The sequence below is a fragment of the Panthera uncia genome, assembly GCF_023721935.1.
Source record: "Panthera uncia isolate 11264 chromosome E2 unlocalized genomic scaffold, Puncia_PCG_1.0 HiC_scaffold_19, whole genome shotgun sequence".
NCBI classification, from domain to species: domain Eukaryota; kingdom Metazoa; phylum Chordata; class Mammalia; order Carnivora; family Felidae; genus Panthera; species Panthera uncia.
Window position 1 is genome coordinate 25,612,985 of NW_026057588.1, and position 21,104 is coordinate 25,634,088.

Sequence of the window (21,104 nt, forward strand, 5' to 3'; positions counted from 1 at the left end):
GATGGATGGATAGATGATGGATGGATGGATGGATGGATGGATGGATGATGGTTGGAAGGAAGGAAGAAGAGACATGAATAAAGGACTTAGGGAAAGAAATGCCCAAACCTCCAGCTGCCCCTTCTGAAGAATAAATAAAAACAGTCTATAAGCATAAGGAAAATGGCCAACCCTGGTAGTAATTAAGGAAATACAAATTAAAAGATAAGCTGTTTCTTGTCTATCAGACTGGCAAAAAGAGGAAGGGGGAAAGAAGAAAAAGACAAAGGAGAAGAAGGAGGAGGAAGAAGAGGAGGAGAAAAAAAAAGAACACATCAGTATGTGGGCAAGGATTAAGAGAAACCTACATTCGCACACTTATTGAAGGATAAACTGGTATACCCTTTGTGGAGGGCAATGTACAAATATCTATCATATTCTTCGAGTGACTACCCTTTGACCTGACAACTCCTTTTCTAGGAATCTAGCCTAAGAAGCACAAAGATTTATAAATGAGAAGTCTCCCTGCATCATTGTTTTTCACAGTGAAAAACTGAAAAACAAATAAATGTCCATCAATGGAGAACTGTAGATAGACTGTGGTGCATCCGTTCTATAGAATGATGGCTGCTGAAGTGGAGTAGATCTACAACACGAACATGATGGTCTTTCCCAGACGAACAGTTCTTCAGCCTGGCTGCACATTCATATTCCCCCAGGAAGCTTTAAAAAAGACAGAGGGGCGCCTGGGTGGCTCAGTCGGTTAAGCGTCCGACTTGTGATCTCAGCTCAGGTCATGAATTCAGGAACCGTGAGACGGAGCCCTGTGCTGATGGCACAGAGCCTGCTTGGGATTCTCTCTCTCCCTCTCTCTGCCCTTTCCAAACACTGTGTGCGCATGTACAGGCTTGCTTTCTCTTTCTTTCTTTCTCTCTCTCTCTCTCTCTCTCTCTCTCTCTCTCTCTCTCTCAAAATGAGTAATTAAACATTTTTAAAAATACAACAGGGGCACCTGGGTGGCTCAGCCAGTTAAGCATCCAACTTGTTAACAGGCAATGTTATTCCTTGAAGTGCCTAAAATGATATTGAAGTACCACCAAGACTGGAAACTCACTGCTACTTGAAAATAGCACATAACAGAAAGTAGATCCAAGCAGTACATGATACTATCTAGGGTTAAAATTATGTATATATGGATACATATGCATGTGTTTTTGTGTAAATGCACCACCAAAAAAGTTCTGGGAGAAAAGATAACTGTGGAGAACAGTGCTTACCTCTGGGGAAGAAAGGCATTAAATTATTTTTTAAGATGTGTAAACCTTTTTTTCAAGATGTGACTATAGGGGCGCCTGGATGGCTCAGTCAGTAAAGCGTCCGACTTCAGCTCAGGTCATGATCTCACAGTTCATGAGTTTGAGACCCGCGTCAGGCTCTGTGCTGACAGCTCGGAGCCTGGGGCCTGCTTCGGATTCTGTGTCTCCCTCTCTCTCTGCCCCTCCCCTACTCATGCTCTCTCTTTCTCCATCTCTCAAAAATGAATAAGTGTTAAAAGATTAAAAAATTAAAAATTTTAAAAATAAAAAAACAAATAAAAATTTTAAAAGATATGACTATAGATCCCCAAAGGGCAGGTTACACAGGCGGGTGGCGAGCAGAACACAGCTCCTGTGCCTTCACTCCCGGCCCCCTCCCCTAGCCCAGAGTCCGGGGACCTCTCCAGCCCCAGAAGAAAGCATGAGCTTCTCTGCTGCCTTTTCTGGCCCATTGGGCAGTTATAAATAAAGGTAATGGTCATTGACAGGTTTGCTACCTCCAGCCGTGTGACTCTGGGCAAGGTAGTTCTGTGCCTGTCTGTACCTCTGCGAAACGGAGATCAGTCCGAGAGCTGATGTGAGAACTAGAGGGACAGGCGGGATGAGCTGGAGGCAGGGTCTGGTACAAGTAAGCCCTCCGTGTGTCCTCCGCAGGGATCAAGGTTGGCCAAGCTGCTTGCTTTGAATGGGCACACCTGGGACCCGGTCATCCTCTACCCACGGAGTCCCTGGGTCAGAGAAAGACCAGGGAACCTGCTCCAGTGATGTCTGGCAAAGCCCCTGGAGCCAAAAGAGCCAAGGACACCACCAGTTGAACTCTCCGACACCTGAAAGACACCAACATCACAGTCAAGCCCTTGACGCTTCTCTTACCTGATTTTTCCCTCAATGTTCAAAAGGGCCACAGGAGCAAGGGAGCAAGAGCCCAACCGCCCTGCACAGGACTCCCTAGAGCTGCCTCTTCAAACTTCTCACTCTGCGGATTGGTCACTTTACAGAGTAAATTGAAAAGACCTAACAATATCTTTCTAGCCCGTATTATTATTTTTCCATACTTTTTGCTTGTTTCTTTGTTTGTTTGTTTTTAGTAAACTCTACCCCCAACATGGGGCTCAAACTCACAACCCGGAGATCAAGACTTGCATGCTCTACCCACTGTGCCAGCCAGGAGCCCCGAGTCTGTATTATTTTTTTTTTTAAGTTTATTTATTTATTTTAAGAGAGAGAGAGTATGTGAGCAGAGGAGGGGCAGAGAGAGGGGTAGAGAGAGGATCCCAAGCAGACTCCACACTGTCAGCACAGAACACAATATGGGGCTTGAACCCATGAACCGTGAGATCATGACCAAGCCCAAATCAAGAGCCAGATGCTTAGTGGGCTGAGCCACCCAGGTGCTCCCAGCCTGTATTATTTTAAAACCAAAGCTTCTTGCGTTTTCCCCTTCTTATGTTCCAGGAATTAAAATCCTAAACTACTGAAGGCAGGTAGCTGATCCAATCAGTTCCATCCCATTTCATAGACAGGGAAACTGAGGCCCATAGAGGGAACTGTCCTGCCCAAGATCACAGAGCATGTTTCCTCCAGCCCACAACCCCCACATCCCCGGACAAAAATAAATCAAACTTGACTCAGGCCTTCAGCCAGAAAGGAATCTTTCTTTTTCATTCTGAGTTGTTGGGTTTTTTTAATAAATTTTTTTAATGTTTATTTATTTCTGAGACAGAGCATGAGTGGGGAAGGGGCGGACAGAGAAGGAGACACAGAATCAGAAGCAGGCTCCAGGTCCTGAGCCATCACCACAGAGCCTGACGCGGGGCTCGAACTCACAAACCGTGAGATCATGACCTGAGCCGAAGTCGGTCACTCAACCGACTGAGCCACCCAGGCGCCCCTCATTCTGAGTTTTATTTAACTGCCAGGTTCTCTTACAAACACACCTCATCTTCTCCTTCCTGCAAACTTCCCCCAACTCCATCCCTCACTCCTAGTGCTGTTCAGGGGCAAAGGATCCCTGAAAGACGAGGAAGGTCCAGAAGGCCACTTGATAAAAGCTGGGCTGCACAGGCCTGGCCAGTCCTGAGCCGGCTCAAAAACGTCCAGTCCGAAGCCCCCTGGGGCAGGAAGGGACAGGAGGAGCGTGTGGTGGGGAGTTTATTCAGTGAAAAGCTTGTTTTATTTAGAATTAGCATTCGAATTTGCTTAGCATTTTTATTGAGGATTTAGTATGAAAGTCTCCTGTTGCTTTTATCACTCAAAAATGATGTTTTACAATCTAGCATAATGTTTGGCACCAAGCCTTGAGTCACCAGTAGCTCTAATCTCACCGCAGAGAGCTGCACCCCCAGTGTGGGTGAGGATAGAGGGAGAGGAGGCACAAGCCATCCCCCACCACAAGGGGCAGGAGGGCTCCAAGACCTCAGCGAAGGGGTATCTCTCACTTCTTGATGCAGAACGGGGGCTGGGGGGAGCTGGAGGGGGCAGGAGAGCCCATCAAAGATGGCGAGGGGAGCCCCAGTCAGATCCCCCACTCTCCTTCATCTAGGGGTGCATCCGCTCAGTCATTTCCTCACTACTCCCTCACTCACTTGCCCACACATTCACTTATTCCCCTAAAGTCTGCACATCCACTCGCTTAAGAAATCCTGGATAAACACAAGGACCCAGAAGCTCAGGTCAACACCATCAACCAGTGAGTGTGGGGTCCTGGAAGCCCACCAGGTTGACCACATCTCATACGTGATTTCCTGCCCCCCTGAGTGAGGGGGGCAGGGAAACCTTTGCCAATTCTCAGTAGGGTTGTTCTGGGAACTGGAGATCTGAGTTACTCCCTAAGGCCCTGGGACACAGATCCAGGACCAACATACCTACATTGTGGAGGCAGATTACACTTTAATGGAAAGAGAACATCTGAACCTCAAGCTAAAAATACATATAGGTAGTGAGCTCCCGGAGAGTGGAAGTGTGCAAGTCCAGACTGGATGAAACTAAGGATGCCACAAACACACCCAAAGAGATCTGAATGAAGTGACCTCCAACCTGGGACTGGCAGGATTCTGAGAAGTTCAAAGGCAAAAAGAGCACAAGTCGAATCTTCCCAACATGCGTGCCAGGCCCTTGGCTGGCCACTCTCTCCCTGAGGGGCACAGGGCATCTGCAGAGCTGTCCTGGACACCAAGGACAGTCCTGGACATTGCTCACTGCTCCCCAGAGAACCCAGTACTCTGCAGCCTCCGCCCCAGGTGACAGGAGCCTGCCCCCTCTTCCCATCTCCCCTCCTCTGGGAGCCCACTCTCCTCCCTCACCCTCTCCCTGGGGACTCCCTAGACCTGGTGATTGTGTCTCCTCTCCCCAGGTTCAGACCCCAAGCCCCAGGGGGCTAAGGACCAAGCCATACCCCTGGCTCAGGGACCAGAAATTTGCTATGTGTTGCTGGTGGCTTCAGGGTCCTGCAGCCCCCCAGAAAAGGGAGTCACACCCAGCCACTACCACCCAGCCTCCTTCTCCGGCCATGCCCTGATCCCTAACCAAGCCCAGATGGCCATCACTCTGCCTTCAGGCAGGTAAAATTCAGTGCAACAGGAGTTAGGTGAACAGTATGTTTTATTTAATTAGGATCAACAGAAGAGATAAACCTCACAGCAGGACAGGGAATGACAACGTTGCAAAAAAATAATTCATGCCCAGGTAATGAAAGGGCGAATTTCAATTACAGAGAAAACCGGGGGAGAGACAAAGGTGCCTGGCACCTCCAAGGAGGAGGAGAATAGTATAAGCGTCAGCAATGCCCAGACCTGCGGGCAGGGGTGGCTGGCACTCTAGGACTGGAAAGGAAGGCAACCAGGTGGCCCTTCTGGAACAGCTGTCCCTCCCTTTCCTCATCACAAACAAACCGGCCTGCAGGGGGCAGGGCTGGGGGAGCTGTCTGGGTTCTGGCCGGCAGGCCTGGGGGCCATGGGGATCTGCCCCACCAGGGTCACCGGGCAAGCTCACAGCCAACCAGGCCCAAATGAATGGTGTCCCCAAGGGGAGAGAACAAACGTTCTAATCCTGACACTGGTCACCAGGTCACTCAGCTGCTAGCCCCCCCAACCCTGCCCTGCCGCCTGCCACCGGCCATGATAAGGTCACTCATCCAGTGCCCTGCCCTACCTTTGGACACGCCTATCTCGCTTCTCAGGCTAGAGCAAGGAAACACACCGCCGGCTCTCCAGAGTCCCTCCACCTTCTGAGCCTGCTTCTCACGTCTACCCTGGAAAATGGAGGCCTTGAACTGGGTGACTTCCTCCAAGGGTTGTGGGCTGAGACCCCCAACCCACCACCACCTAGGTGCCACCTGAAATCGAAAAGTTCGTGATGAGGATGGCTGCAAAACGACGTGAACGTACGAATGCCACGGAACCGTACCCTGACAAATGGTTACGATGGTAGAGTTTTAGGTTATGTATATCTTACCTCAATTTTTTAAAAGGGAAAAAAAAATGAAGAGTTCTGGGCCCCTCCTTAGACCAGCTGGGTGCGCATCTCTCACACCTGAACTGGGGACGTGCAATTCTTTTTCATTAATTTATTTAAGTCATCTCTACACCCCACGTGGGGCTCGGACTCACAAACCGGAGATCACGAGTCACATGCTCTTCAGACCGAGCCAGGCAGGCGCCCGGGGGAGGTGATGAGCACACAGCCGAGAATGCACTCCTCTGCAGGAATCCATGCTCTCCCCACATCAAGGTTCCCCTCACCTTTTCCAGCATAATGCCATGAATTACCTCAATAAATACTTCTTGTGCAAAGGAGTATTCGAAACAATGAAGCATCCAAGTTTCACAGCCCAAGGAAAAATCTTTAGCGACCTATTCCCCCTCCAAAATGAGCACACCCACCATGCTGTCCTTCCCTTGGCTTGGCCCCCCTGCACCTCAGACAGCAGAATTTGCACAAGTGGGCTCGGCACGTTCTCCCTCTCTCTCTCCCTCATGCCCTCACCCCGTCCTTCAGGTGACGGCAGCCCCAGCACCCCCATTAGCCGTGAGGAAAATTGCTGTTAAATTAGCGAGCCCATCTACAGAGCCCCATTTTATATCCCAATTCAGAAGATGGCATGAACATCTGCTTTCACTTCAAGACATTAATTTTCAATTATTGGAGAAAAACAAAATTAGTCCTGACAAATTGCTGGCGAGCACAAGCTCTTGTCTGGTGGTTCATAATAATAACTTCGGGGGCCCACAATTAGTGTCCTCGGACGGAGTTTCCTGATGGGTCCCTGTCATCTGAAGCCCGCAACAGCAGCCTCCTAGTGCCGGACCATTCTCGGCCATTCTCAGGGAACGGCCTCTTCGGGACAGGCTCAAAGAACTAAGGAAGTTAGAGGTTCTTCTCTTTCTGGAGAAGGCAGGGCTGGGGTGGAGGGGAAGGGAGAGGTTGAATAAGAAACACCCACCCTGACCATTTCCAGCTTCAGATGGTTCAAGCCTTGCTTCCCCTCCATGCACTTATATGGGAATGCAAATCACTCCTGAGTCCAGGGGCACCCGGCAATGACACACACATAGACCACTTTATAATTCCAGTCTGCCATCTTCAATGGGGGAGGGACGGGTGACATGATTCTCTTACGAGACCCCTTCCACCCCTGCCGTAATGTCATCCAGGATTCTCGGTCCAAAACTCAACAGCTCCAGCCTCTGAGATCGGAATACTTATGAATCTTCTAAGACAACAACAAAAAAAAACCTGTTTGCTGGGGTCCCATCAACCCAGGAACCTGGTTCAGCCCGGGCCAGAGTCTACAGGAAAAAAAAAAAGAAAGAAAACTCTGACTTTGCCAATCTCAAGAACCCCAAATCCAGAGAACAACCCACTTGATAAGATATTATCAACACTGTAATCTCATTTGATGGGTTTTTTTATGTATCTTGGCTGCTGTAATCACTATATCAATAAGAAGCCACTGAAATGTGAATGAGCAGAAGAATTCGGAGATAATGACGTGGCAATCTTTGAATGTGACTTGTCACAATTGAAAACTAGAGTGTGTTTGCCTAGCGAACAGTTCAGACTCGGGGGGGGGGGGGGGTACGGGGGGGGTAGTAACCAGAGGGAGGCAGGTCAAAAAAAAAAAAAGAAAGAAAGAAAACAAAACAAAATAACAACAACAAAGGAAAATTATATCTTTAAGAAGAGAATGAAAGCCGCTGCTACTTCCAAAGTCAACTGGGTAACTGAGCTCCAACATTGTGTAATTGACTTTGCAAGTAGAACAACAGCAACGTAACAAAGAAAATGTCAGTGTTTTCACAGCACTAATCTATAACGCTGGGAGGCCCTCCCGCTGTCAGCCAGGGCTGACAATACAATAGCTTTCAAAGGGATATTACCATCATGCTTTTATTCCTGACATCAATCAAGACAAAGAGAATCCTTTTCACAAGACATTAAAAATCAAACCTTTGTACAAGAAGATAGGTAAAACAGCATTCTCCTTAAAGACAGCCACACAGCGCAATCAGCTAATTGGCGCTCCTTAAAAGAGGTGAAGTATTTGTATTTACTGAGTGTACAACCCCAATCGTTGGCTGCCACCGATCCTGTCAGGTAAGCTATGAATCAAAACTTTCCATCAGCATGGCCCCCACTCCACTGCACCCTCCCTCCCACCGTAGGCAGAGGGAGCTGACAGCGCTGTAAACTTCAAACGGGATATAACTGATCCAGGCTTAATTAGTCCATTTTGGGTGCAAAACTACTCTGATTCCTGACTAATGGGGCACAAAATGCCCTTGCAAGCTGAGAGGAACCTGCAGAAATTGTCAATTTCACCAATCCAGGTTTTCCCTGGCTACCCACAGCAATGGGGTGCCCACTAACAGCTTTCAAGGTATTATTCTTTTGCAATTACCCTAGACCCACAGATAGAAGCCCTGATATCTATGGGAAACGTTTTCAAGACGTTAAGATAATATTCTTTGCAAACACCAGCGTACCATAGACAAGGTCCAGGAAAGGTAAATCCATCTCAACCTCGACCAAAGGGTTAACTGAATCTACACATTGTTTAGTTAAAAAAAAAAAAAAAAAGACGCGGTGGGGGCTGGTTGGAGTTGGGGAGGTATTCAGGAAAGCTAAGTCATCTTCTGCTAGCTTACCAACAAGAGTTTTTGATGACTGCGTGTCAAAAGTTGGTGCCACTTACAGAACCCTGCAGGTTCAGGAGCGGGGAGTTGTAAGAGGTGCCCGTGTTTGTGAGAGGTCATTATCTGCACACTCCAACACACCCACCGGAGTGCAAGGGGTCCAAGATGCCAACTCCCCATACCTCTTCGGGGCTTGATGGATCCACTGGTCCGAGGCCCCAAACTATTGCTAAGGAGGAGGGGGTAGAGAACTCACTCAATTTCCAGCAGGGGGTCCCTTTGGAACCCAGAGCCACGGTGTTGTGTGACTTTTTCCTCCGGTACCTAACAGACCACCTGCCAAAAATACAGGAGTCCAGCCACTCGAAGACAGAGATGCTACTCTATAAGCATCTGCAGCAGGAAAGAGGCTTTCCTTTTCAAACATAACACAAACAGCTTTCAGTTTATTCTTTAATTGTTTATTTTTAAACAGTATCTGAACAACAGGTGCTGTTTGTTCACTTTACAAGCAGAAATTTTAAGGGAAGAGGGACCTGGCCTCAAAACCGCGCTGAACAATCCTGTGCTGCTACCACCACCTACATCAGCCTTTTTCCAAGAGCCAGGCAGCAAGCACGCCTGTACAATCAGCCTCAGTGGCGAGTTCCTTTCGTTTACACATCCAAATGAACAGTTAAGAGAAATCAATGCATCTAATTGCCAGACTATTAAATCCTACATCAGGGGAAGAATTCCACAGCCACCAGCTTAAGAGTTGGCTACCGATATAGCAATTATTGCAACTTTCTATTAGATTGAACCAGATCCCCCTTTGGTCTCCAGCTAGCAACACTGTGCTCAAAGATGCTGCACTTCTGTTTCTTCTCTCGTTTCTCCCTCCTCCTCCTCTGCTAACACACTGTAGCATGCTACAGCAGTGCCAGGGCTGGCTGGTTCTACTAAGTTACTTTATGACTGTAAAGTCACCAGCATTTTGCACCTTTCTGTTATTAATGCACTGCTGGGCACCTTATGGTTAAACGTTTAGCACGGTCCTCCTGCCAGAGGCACATAGTTATCTTATTTTATTGCTTATTAAGTTTTTGCAAGGAAACAGGTGTAAGAATCTAAACAGCAATTACTAGACATAAGGGATGTTTTCTAGAGTAAGACAGGCTCTTCCAGTCACTGAGAGGTCGGGGACTTAAGAGAGGCGGGGGGGACTAAATATTAGGATTAAATGTCACTGCCCAATCCATACAGAAAGCTAAAGAACCTATAAAGGATTTGTTTTGCCCTTCCTACAAGATCATGTACATTTAGCCAAACAAATCTCGGCAATTTACACTTGTATGTGGTCTCAGCTGAATCAAGAAACCTGTAACCTCAGAACGCCTCTATTTATTACATCTCAATTATTTCCATGGAAACACAAGCAGTGGCGAACACTGTTCCCAAGTCCCTAGACCACCAAATTTCTAAGATGGACTTTTGAGGAGCTAAGAGCTGGCAGGAGAGGAAGACAGAGAAAAGGAGAGGAGTGCAGAGAACTCACTGGGGGTGGTTTTGGATGTTGGGGGGGGGGGGGGGTACATGGACACAGCCTGAGTGCTAATTAATATTAAGAACTGTAATTAACAAGCAGTTGTTAGATGGAGAAAAGCAACTATTAAAATTATTCAAAAGTTTTAAAATGAGGCTGGGAAAAAAGATGTATTAATTCTCCATATACATAAATAAATAGGCTGTTTCGTGGATCTGAGGAGGCAGTGTGGGTGAAGGGAGACAGGTTACCAAGTCACCTGATATCATCAGCCAAAATAACATCAGTGAGATGTGATGAGAACAGCCCTGGAGAATGAGGCCAAAATTATCAAAGGAAACAAATCATCTCACAACTGCCCCACCACACCACCAGGAGACAGAAAGGGAAAGGGAATGGTGTACAGAGGGAAAATCGGTCAGAAAACATGACTTTTGTAACATTCATGGGGTTTTGGTGTGTTTTGTTTGTTTGTTTGTTTTTAATCAGAAGGCTTTTGAAAACCAATGAGGCTATTTCCACCCCCCACCCCCACCCCACCCCACCCCCCACCCCACCCCCATCCTAGTGCCCTGGCCCCCTTCCCTATTTGCTGGGTGTCCTCCCTGGGAGATGGGTTTTCCAAAGAAGGACAAACAGCCACAGGGACAAGTGACCCCACTCCAGAAGGAAGAATGTATCCATGAGTGGGAAGTGAGAACCCCTCCACACACACACCCCAGGCCTGTTTGATTTTCAGAGCAGCAAAGCCGGGGCTTTCAAATCACACTTTCTGAGCATCCATTAGAAATTGTTATATTTCTGTCTTTCCTTCCTGCTATGGGCTTTCACATTTCCGAGATCAATTACGAATTACAGTCAAGCGACTTTCACAGCAGAATGCGCGGGCTGGGGAAGTCCACAATGCCTCCACGTTAGCCCTGACACACAGCAGTGGAGACAAAATAAAACAAAATCTAAAAGGCACCACTGTTCCTTAAGAAGCACCTTCAAGCATCTTTAAAGGTGAGGACCTTGTCATTTTAAACACTTGGTGTGGAGCTGTCCACACTCAAGCACACACTCTGAGTATTGCCTGAGAAAGGGGGCGGGGGGGGGGGGGGGGGCAGTTCTTGAAAAGCCATAAATCCATCACCTGCTGAAACTCTTATCTATTCAAATTATCATCTCTCTTAATTCCTCCCTTGATAAGTGGCCACATCTCCACCTATCCACCCCAGTAAAACGAATAAAAGACAAAGTGGTGAGAGACCAGGGTTGTAGCCGCTTTTGGAAAATGCAAAGAACCGCAGGGAGAAACAGAGGGTCTCAGGCTCCAAGGGAAGAAAGACGCTGCGTGGTTGATATTTACAGTACTTCTCAAAATGCCTACACTGGTCTCGTTCCCACTTTGCTGTCCTTCCCCTACCAATTAGCTGCAGTTGTCGGCTATACATACACACATATAGATTTGGAGAGAGACATTCATTAAAAACCATGTCAAGTCTCATTTCATGAAAGACTGAGACCAATTCTTGAGTCTTTCTCAGAGATACACAGAGTGGCTTTAGAATCAGGTTCGAGCAACTCTGAAACACCCACCCATCTGTTCCCTGCAAATTGCTCTACCTTTGCTTTCTGTGTCTCACCTTCTAAAATAAGGAGGTTTGGAGGCAGAGATTGAGGTTAGAGGCAGGTAAACTTTGCATCTTCCTTTATGAAAAACCTGCTCCTAGCCATAGATTTAACTCAAAATCAACTATGGGAGTTAAATAAAACTGCTTTACCAACCACAGATTCCGAGTCAACATTTTCTTTTGGGCCATCTTACTGGCTCTTGAAGGAGTAAGGACTGAGCAGTGAGCCACGGAAAGAGAAAAGAAATCAAGTATTATTTCAAGCCATAGAGCCCTTCTATTCAGCAAAAGGACGAACATCTACCATTTGCCTGTCACCTTCTTGGGTTCTCTTCTGATTTCCTTGCACCTGGATCAGAACACCCTCTGGATCCCCAATTCTGGGCAGCAGGCCACGTGATCCCAGGTTGGGATGCCCGCCCTGGAGAGGGGAACAAGACCAGCTTCTCTCAAGGAAACAGAGGAAAGGGTGCAGCTGCCTTGCCTAGAGTTTGGACTGAGTTTGTCTGCCTCTAAGATGACAGGGACAGTCTCTGCTCAGCCAGGCGCCCTGGAATCTGCTGGGACTCTAGAAGGACAGCAATGGCGGGTGTCTCACGACCTTCCTTGCCAGATTCAGTCCCAGCCTTTCCAGCCCGGAGCAAGGCTGGCAGGAAGGGAGCGGGGCCCCAGCGCCTTCCCGCGCAGGCCTCCAGGAAATGAACTTTTCAGAGCAGTACTGGGCTCGGGCCAGAGGTCATCAGGGGAGTTGGGAAAGGACAAGGGCCTCGGGACTTTTGGCTCCAGAGACGTAGCAGCTTTCATCCTGTCCCTCCTCTGTCATCTCTCAGCGCGACGGGCCGGCCGGGCACCCACCCGAGGCGCTGGAATCGGCACAAAGCAGCAGGCAGGCCTGGAGAGGCCAGCTGTGGGGGGAGAGAAGGGCAGGGGAGGGGCTCCGTCGCCTGCGCGCGGCCTCTCCCTAGGGCCTTTGCTCTCCAGGGGCCCACCAGAGCCAGGGGCCCTTGATGGAAATAGAAAGCAAAGCAAAGAAGACGAAGGAAGGGGGGGGGGGGGTGTTTGTGTGTGTGCGTGTGTGTTGTGTATCCTTACTAACGTGCGCACTCCAGGGACCCGACACAGGAAGCTGGCCTAGGTGTCGAGGATGTGAAGCGCCCAATGCCCGTGGTTGGGTCCCGGGCGCCCTCCACGAAGGGGCGCGCGCGGCGGCCGCTGCGCTCCCCTGGGGACCCGCGTCCTGCCGGCGCTGCGCAGACAATGAACTCCTGGCGGAGGCTCCCGGCCCGGTTGGCCTCGGTGGAGGAGGCAGGAAGTGCGGGGGCCCGGGCCGGGAGCGCGGCTCGGGCAAGGGACAGGGAGGGGGCGCCTGGTGGCCGGGGCGGGGACGCGGCGCCCAGGGCGCGCGCAAGCTCTGCCCGCCGCCCTCCGAGTCCCGGGGCGACAAGGCGCGGGCCGAGGAAAGGCGGCAAGGCCCGGGGCCGGGCGAGAGCGGCCTCGGGGTTGCCGGCCTCCCGGGCGCCCGTGCTCACCGCCTCTTCCTTCCTCCCGCCGCCCGCCCGCCGCCGCCGCCGCCACCGAGATTCGCAATCCCCGCCAAGTCAGGCCCGCACCCCTTGATTGGCCACGCGGGCCCGGGGCCCGCACGGAGGGAGCGGCGAGAGCCCCTCAGCGGCACCCCCGGGCCCGGGTCCCCCGCGGGCGGCGGCGCGGAGCCGGGAGAGGGTCTGGGCGGGCAGGGTGTCCGCAGCGTGCCCCCTCCGCCGCCTCCGCCTCCCGCTCGCGGCTTCCTCCTCCCCCTCCTCTTCCTCCTCCTCCGCCTCCGCCTCCTCCTCCGCCGCCGCCTCCTCCTCCTCTCGGCTCGCTCGCGCGGGTCCCCGGCCGCCCGCCCGCCGGTCCCTCCTCCCTCGCTCCCTCCCTCCCCGCTCGCTCGCGCCTCCGCCGGGCCTCGCTCGCTCACCTTTCACCGAGCGCGGCTTCGCCTGCTTCCGCCTGGACATGTCCGGGGCTCCCGGCGCTCCGTCGCCCTCCGCGGCCGGCTCCCCCCGCCGCCCCCCGCCGCTCCGGGCTGCCCTTCTCCCCCTTCTCCTCCGCCTGCCTCTCGGAAACTTTTTTTTTTGCAGCCGGGTCGGCGGCTGCGGGGAGCGGATCGCAGGTCCCGGGCGGCCTCCCTGGGGGGGACGGCCCGGGCCGGCCGAGGCCGCTCGGGGGCGGGGGGAGGCCCGGGGGCCGCGCCGGGGCCCTGCCTGTTGCAATGCGGCAGCCGGGGGCTCTCGGTCCCAGCGGCGGTCCCAGCGGCGCGGGGAGTCCGGAGGCCACTCGGCCGAGCCGAGTTATGCAAAAAAAAAAAAAAAAAAAAAAAAAGCCGCCCCCCTCCTCCTCCCCACCCCCCGCCGGCCCCCGGCCCCTGCGGCCCCCTCCCTCCCTCCCCCACCCTACCGCCACCCTCACCCTCCTCCTCCTTCTGCTCCTCCGCCCCTTGCCGGATTTTTGTGCAAAGTTTGCAGGCGTCCGGCCACGCAGCCCGGTGCGGAGCTCACAATGAACCCATCTGAGGAGGGGGGGGACGGGGCTGGAGTCGAGGGGGTCTCAGGGGGGGTGGAGACCGGGAGGCGGTCGGGAGCGCGGAAGCTCAGCACCCCCCGGAAAAAAAAAAAGCCTTCAAATTAGCCCCTGCCGCACACAAAAAAAAATAATAAATATTAATGGATAAAAAAATGTCCAAACGCCTGGTTTGGAGATTATGATGGATGGGGAGGGGGGTTCCCTCAACTCAGCCTACTTGGGAGCGGGTGGGGGGGGGGGAGGGCTCGAAACGGCCGCAGTGGCTCGGAAGCCGCAGCTCGGGGCCCCTGGCTCACGCCCCCTTCTCTGGCTCTCGGCTCGGTCCGGCGCCGGCCCCCCGGAGGAGGAAGGGGCGCGCGGGGGCGCTCAGGCGGCGGCGGGCAGGCGCGCCCGTGCCCCGGGCATCGCTCAGCCCGTGCGCCGGGCCGCCGCTGCCTGCCCTCGGGCTGCGGTGCTCAGCGCGCGGCGCGCAGCCGATCCCCAGGCCGGTGCCAAGTCGCCGGCCCCGCTAGCTGCCTCCATGGGCCAAGGGCTCGGAGAGGGGGGAGGCGGCGGCCGCGGCGGCGGAGGAGGACGAGCAGGCGGCGGCCGGGCTCCCGTCCTCCCGGGCAGCGGCGGCGGCGGCGGCTGCGCCCCGGCTCCTCCGCGCTCCAGCCGGCGCCGGCCCGCCCGCCAGCCTCCCTTGCGCTCCTGTCTTCTTTGTGGTCGCTGGCTCTCCTCCTCCCGATCCGGCTGCTGGGGCTGCACTGCAGAGACACATAATAAAGCCAGGCTTGGCTGGAAATGTAGCCGGGTCCCAGCAGGAGGATGTGAGGAGCGGAGTCCCGGCGGGGGAGCGCTCTGATCCCGTGGGGCGCCCCGCACTGCTCCGGCTCGGATCAGACGGAGAGAGGGCCAACAGCACCGAGCGATGGACAGCGCTGGAAATACAGCTCCGGCCGCCCGCAAAACCCGGACCGCGGCGGCGGCGGCGGCGGCAGGCACGGCGCGGGCGCGGGCACCGTACCGGCACGCGGGGCCCCGACTTGGGCGCCCGCGGCACCCGGGGAGGGAGGAGGAAACAGACACAGGGCCCACGCGCGCTGTCAAGCTAGCCCAGATGCATTAGCGTCACAAACTGCAAAGGGGGGCGGGGGGGCCAACTGGGGTGAATTGCCCTAGCACTGCCTCTTCTGCAAATTATGCCCCTCGCACATGAATTATCCCCGAACTTGGCTTCTCCCTCTTGAATTCTGCCCACTGGTCGGTGTTTGAAGACCATCTCTACCCCACATCGGCAAACTCTTCCACCACTGAGCCAACTCTGGCGCCCCACACCTGCGTTTGTAGGGTTCCTGCCTCTGGTTGCGCACTTCTTAGTTAAGACAATAAAAGGAACATCTCCGCCCCAGCACATTGCAGTTGCGCTGCCTTCCCCGGCGGTCGAGAAAAGAAACCGGCTCCTACTTCCCACCAAGTTCTGCCCCAGCCACTAGGGGGCGCCTCGCGTCCCTGCCACTCTCGAGACGGTGGAGGTTTGGTCTCCGAGACTGCCGGGGAAGCGCTCGGACTTGGGAAAAGTCTTCCGCAGGCGACTCCCCTAAACTATTCCTTTGAAGCCTCCCCCTCCCCCTCCAGCTGCAGGCGGCCGGGTCCAGGGTGGGGGAGAGGCCCCGACATCGCCCCCCTCCCGGGCGAGTGGCGCCACCTTGGGCCGGCTCGCCCGAGAGCTGGGAGAGAGAAGCGGGTGCGCGGCGCGGCGCTGGGGGTTATCAATCTCGCGGATCGATAAGTTGCCACTTGGAGAGGGGAGGGCTGTGTCCCCTCGGAGACGAGTTACCCAGGGCAACCTTTCAGGGAAAAACCCGCTGCCCGCCGAGAGCCGCGCCGGGGCCGGCCGGGCAGAGGCGCCCGCCCCAAGCAGGGCGCCTGTGCCCCGCCGTTCCCCAGCCCTCCCGCCAGCCCGGCCCGCGCCCCCCTTGGCTCGCTGCGCGGTCCCACCCGGCCCTGCTCGCCTCTCAGGGCCTGCGGGCTCCCACCCCATGCTGGGCTGAAAGCGGAAGTAGATGCCGCCCCCGCACCCCTGCGGCTAGGGAGCCCAGGCCGGCGGGTGCGGGGAAAGGCCTGAGGCGGGGTGGGGGGCGGGTAGGATGGGGGGAGGCCAAGCTCTCGAGCTCAAGGCCGTCTCCGAGGTGCAGTCGGATGACCGGCGAAACGCGACGGAGAGGCGGACACCTTGACTCGGGGAGACAGAGAGGATCCCCAGAGGAGCCAGGAGCGGGACAGAGATGTCCCCTAACTGAGATCCAGCCCTGAGAGCCCCCAACCCAAGTTAGAGCTGCCACCACCAATACCCCCACACCCCCCCCCCAGGTCGCCTCCCTCCCCAGCTCTTGTGTCACGGAGTGTGCAACGTCTTGGCCTTCCCGGAGGACGGTGGGAGCCGCCTCCCGAAGATCGCGGACGGCCTGGGTAGCTGAGAGGGGGTGCCTGGGCCAGAGCGAGGGCAGAGGCCGCGAGGCGCCTGGGAAGGAGCCAGGAAGGAGGGGCCGAATCAGCAGCTCCCCCACCCCCGCCGGCGCCTGGGATCGAGGCCCGCGGAGAGAGGCTGACAGGCGGCAGATGGCACACGCTGGGGGAGGGGGCGGTTGGCCTCAGCTCCGGGGTGCCCCCGCCGCGGGCTCCCTCTCCTAGGGGGAGGGGGTGGAGAACAGCCCCCGGCTCGCCCGCCCTGGCTCTCTGGGGGGCTGAAGACTCGCGGATCTCGCCCAGCCGGGAGCCGGAGAGAAGGGGCCAGACAAAAGGAGCGCCGTGGGGTAGGGGTGTGCTGGAGGAAAGGAGGGGTCAGCGGGCGGTGTTTGGAGACCCGCGGTGCTGCCTTTTTTCCACCCTCCGGGAACTGCGGAAGGACCCAGAGGCCAAAGGTGGGGATAACCGACTGGCGGGTGGGCGACTGCGTATTCCGAACTGATCCACAAGGGCTGGGGGTCCTGGAGAAGAGCACAAAGTTTTCTTGAGTCCTTCCCTGCACGTCGCAGCCACACACGTTCGCGTCCCGACGCTCATCCCTCCCCTGCGAGACCTGTCTGCTGTCTCCCAGCTCGGTGGCAGTCAGGGTGCAGAAGGAGCTCGACCTCGTCCCCGCCTCAGCCCAGCCCCGATTTCTCTGAAGCTTGTTTCATTTTTAACTCCTTCTAGAAAAACAAAAAAACAAAAAAAACGCTGTTTTAAGGAAAATTCCAGAGCAGCAAAAGCCAGTAGCTCCTACCAAAAGGGTCTCAGGGGGCACCGGGTGAGGGAAGGCTAGCCTTGTTTCTCACCAGCCTGGTGACCAGGGACCAGAAAAAGGTCATTTTCGGGTGGTGTTTCACATCCCACCTGCCTGCTTCCGTCAGTGTATCCAGGGCTCTGGGCGCCTCCCCTGTGAGAAAGTCCCCCTGTGGCCCCTTCTTCCTCATCGGCAAATTACAGTCGCTCCTGCCCAAAGAAGTGGCTGCAGAAATCCTTTGTAAACTGAAAGAAGTCACCATCATAAATACAAGAGAAATTACAAATTGATGTTTTTGAAAACAAATGAGACCTTATTCACATAAATGGTCATCTTCCTTTCAAGTCAATAACTTGGCTGTAGGAGGGGCACCTCCCACCCAAGGGGCTGCCTCCCCACCATTTTCTGTATGCTCCTAATGATGCGTCCCCAGACACACAACAAGAGAGGCTTCTTTTTTGAGCTTCAAAAAGAGGCAAGGTGTCATCTGGTGAATTCAGGAGTGGCGCTGTGGTTGACAACAACAAGGTAGGACAACGAAGTAAAATAAGATAGGGTTCCTTTTGTGGCCTCTAAACTAGTATCTCTTGAAGGGTCAAGAGGTGCGTTGCAGGAAATCACCACCCGCGCAAACGCACACACACTTACTTTAAGTAAACAGCAGTCACTGGAATATGGAATTCATGATTTTTGTTCACCTTTTTATTCCCGGAAAGTCACCCTCTCTACTGGGAAAACTTGCATCAGCCTATAAAGAACCGCCATTTGGGGGCGCTGTGTGGCTCGGTAGGTTGGGCCTCCAGCTTCTGCTCAGGTCATGATCCTGTGGTTAGTGAATTCCAGCCCCGTGTCAGGCTCTGTGCTGACAGCTCAGAGCCTGGAGCCTGCTTCAGATTCTGTGTCTCCCTCTCTCTCTGCCCCTCCCCCACTCATACTCTGTCTCTCTCTCTCTCAAAAATAAATAAAACATTAAAAAAATATTGATAAGGGACAGCCATTTTGGGGAAAGAAGGTTAACCCCCCAGTCTTCCCCCAGAAAATAAGTTCATTCCTTTGTTTATCTGTTTATTTAACACGTATTTATTGATTGTGTGCCTACTGTGTGCCAAAAGTGAGCGGGAAGCAAGGAGCAAGGACCACAGGCCCTCCCTGCTGGGGCTTGTTCTCTGGTGGGGAGGCTGACTTTTAATAAATGGCCATATAAATAATTATTTAATTACAGTTTTGAACAATCCTAAGAAGGAAAAATATAGTGTAAAGGAGGCCAAAAAACAGAGGGTCACAGTGGTGGTCTGGCTGAGAGCCTGGAGGGGGAGGAAGGAGTCAGGAAAGAGGAGAGAGAACAGAGTTCCTGGCAGAGTGAACAGTGTGTGTAAAGGGCCTAAGGTGGGAACGGGCTGGTGGTTCTGAGGACAGGCTGTCACAGCCAGGCTTAGAAGCCAATCTGATCCATCTTCCAACCCAGCCTTCCTCATTGCCCCACTGGAGAACCTCAGGCAAGGGACTTGATGTACCTCCATTTTCTCATCTGCGAAAGGGGGATACAGGTCACATGGATCTCGTGGGGCTGCCCTGAGGATTTCATATTCATAAGCATGACCTGTCAGGCCCAGAGCAGAGCCACAAGGTCTGACAGCTATTATCAGGCCTCCACTTTCCTCCCTTCCGGTCTCTCACCTTTACCACCCACCAAGGCCAACCATGTCTCTAAAGGGAGATGCCCGTCATGCAACTGCACATTCCCTCCTCATACTGGCAAGTCCCTTCCTCCCCTGGTTGTTCCCTTGAGATAGGACAGACATGCCCCTGCTTTCTAGAAGCTTTCTAGCAGCTTTAGGTCTATGGAGAGGGAATCTGTGTTTGAGTGGATTTTTCCTTTTTCTCTTTTGCATTTTTGTTTGCTTATCATGATCCATCTATTCATGGAATCCAGGCTTCCCCGGGCACTCCTGTCCGGGAAGTACTAAGGTTGAACCACCAGGAGATGGCCTGGCACCCAGATGACTAGCCGGCAGAGGCCCACCATCCAGGTCCTCCCTGCCTCCACACCGGTATTTACGACATTGAGGCCTGGTCTTGAAGCTTCTGAGGCTTCAGAACCCAGTAAGACAAGAGAGTTCCTTCCTCTGCTCTCAGTTCTCAGCCTGGCTTTTTTTGGGGAGGGAATTCCCTGCAGATGCTCCTGAAGTTCTCCAAAGGTCCCCAATCCCCCCCGCCCCGCCCCATGACCACGACTCAAAGAGACCAGCAGCAGGCCCAGACATCTGCCTCCCAGGGGCTTTGGGAGTACAGTGCCAAAAACAATACATCGGGTGTGGGAACCTCCTTGTGTTCAGTTTCTGTTCAGCTGGGAAAGCCATTTCTATTTTATCATCATTATTATAATTATTTAATTCTTCAAGTGTCAGCAGGCTTTGTAAGGAACACCCACAAGGCAGGAAAGAAACCAACTTGGCGGGACGGTCCCAGTGGACTCACACCCTCAGAAAGCTTGAAACTCTTGGCCTTGGCCCTGAGAGTCTCCACCCAGACCACCTCTAACTGCCCCGGTGTGTGGCACACACACGCCTGAGGTCACTTGACTCTGGGCCACTTGTTGCTTTGTTCTCTTGAAATACTTCTCTTACAGTGCCTGTGGTTCTTTAAAAGGAAGAACAATTCAGTCTATAATGAATGTGATAAGTGGCTAGTTTTCTAAGTTTTAACTAGGAGCGATTGTATCAGGCAGGGCACTCTCCAGAACTTCGGCCATTGGTAGGTCATCGGCCACCAATGTTTTGCTAATGAGCAAACGAGATATCTATCACAAAAATGTGATAGATTTAGACATGAGCTCTCTGTTGGTGAAATTAAAGGTATTCAAATTGTGGTTTAGAAAAATGGTCTGGAGACACTTCCACCTTGCCTAACAAGGAATACACATTCAGTAAGACTGGAGTGACCTGTCCCCTTAAGACCTCCCACTTGATCCCTCAAGGGTCTGGGGTCCAGACAGAACTTCTGCTTGCATGGTGCCCAGCAGAGGACACAGCATCCTGCCCACGAGTGTGACGGGAGCTCACCTAGAGTGTGCCTTTCACGCAGGAAGTGGTTAGATAACCCAAAAGGACAGAATGCTGGGACTTTGTTGACCTGGCTGTAGGACCTGTTTTGTCCCTGAGGTAATAGCGCTTTAATAACTACCCATGCATGTGGCAGGATCTGCCTTCACTCTCACTTGGTAGAGTGAAGGATCTGCCTTCACTCTCACTTGGTTACGTGGGAGTAGCAAACCCTCTCCCATCTCTTCTGCGGTCACAATTAATTACCAAAAAGGACCTAAGAGTGTGCAGGACCAAACCGGCTAGATCATTTTGCCAAAAAATCTGATACTTGTTTGTTGTCCTGTGCATGTATCCTTTTCTCCTTCTACCCCCTCTCACCGCCCACCCCGTCCTAAAAAGAAGCTACGAGGTGCTCAGGTCCGAGAGAAATGCCATGGAGATTTCAGAAAGTACATGTATGTACCTGTGCCCCGCACATGTAGTTGGGGACCCGATGTCCATGGGCAGGAAGGAGAGAAGCGGGATCACCAGAGCTGTCTACTCCGGTCCCTGCTGCATCCCTAGTGTCATGCAGATGCTCAGGACTTAGTGATGGCCTTGGGAGAAAGACCATCAGTCTGCTGTTCCATGCACAGAGGAACTGTCTAACATCTCTTTGCAAACAACCGTCTTCATGCAAAGG

At 53.3% G+C, this 21,104-nt stretch overlaps 1 protein-coding gene across 1 annotated transcript in view; it reads right to left on the bottom strand.

Moving 5' to 3' along the window:
• Window positions 1-14,351, bottom strand: part of ZNF423 (zinc finger protein 423) — a 333,190-nt gene extending 318,839 nt beyond the window's left edge. Inside the window, 1 exon segment of the mRNA XM_049621698.1 lies at window positions 13,527-14,351. Within this exon segment, the coding sequence (XP_049477655.1) occupies window positions 13,527-13,566 (40 nt within the window). The 5' untranslated portion in view covers window positions 13,567-14,351.
• Window positions 14,352-21,104: the final 6,753 nt, after the last annotated feature.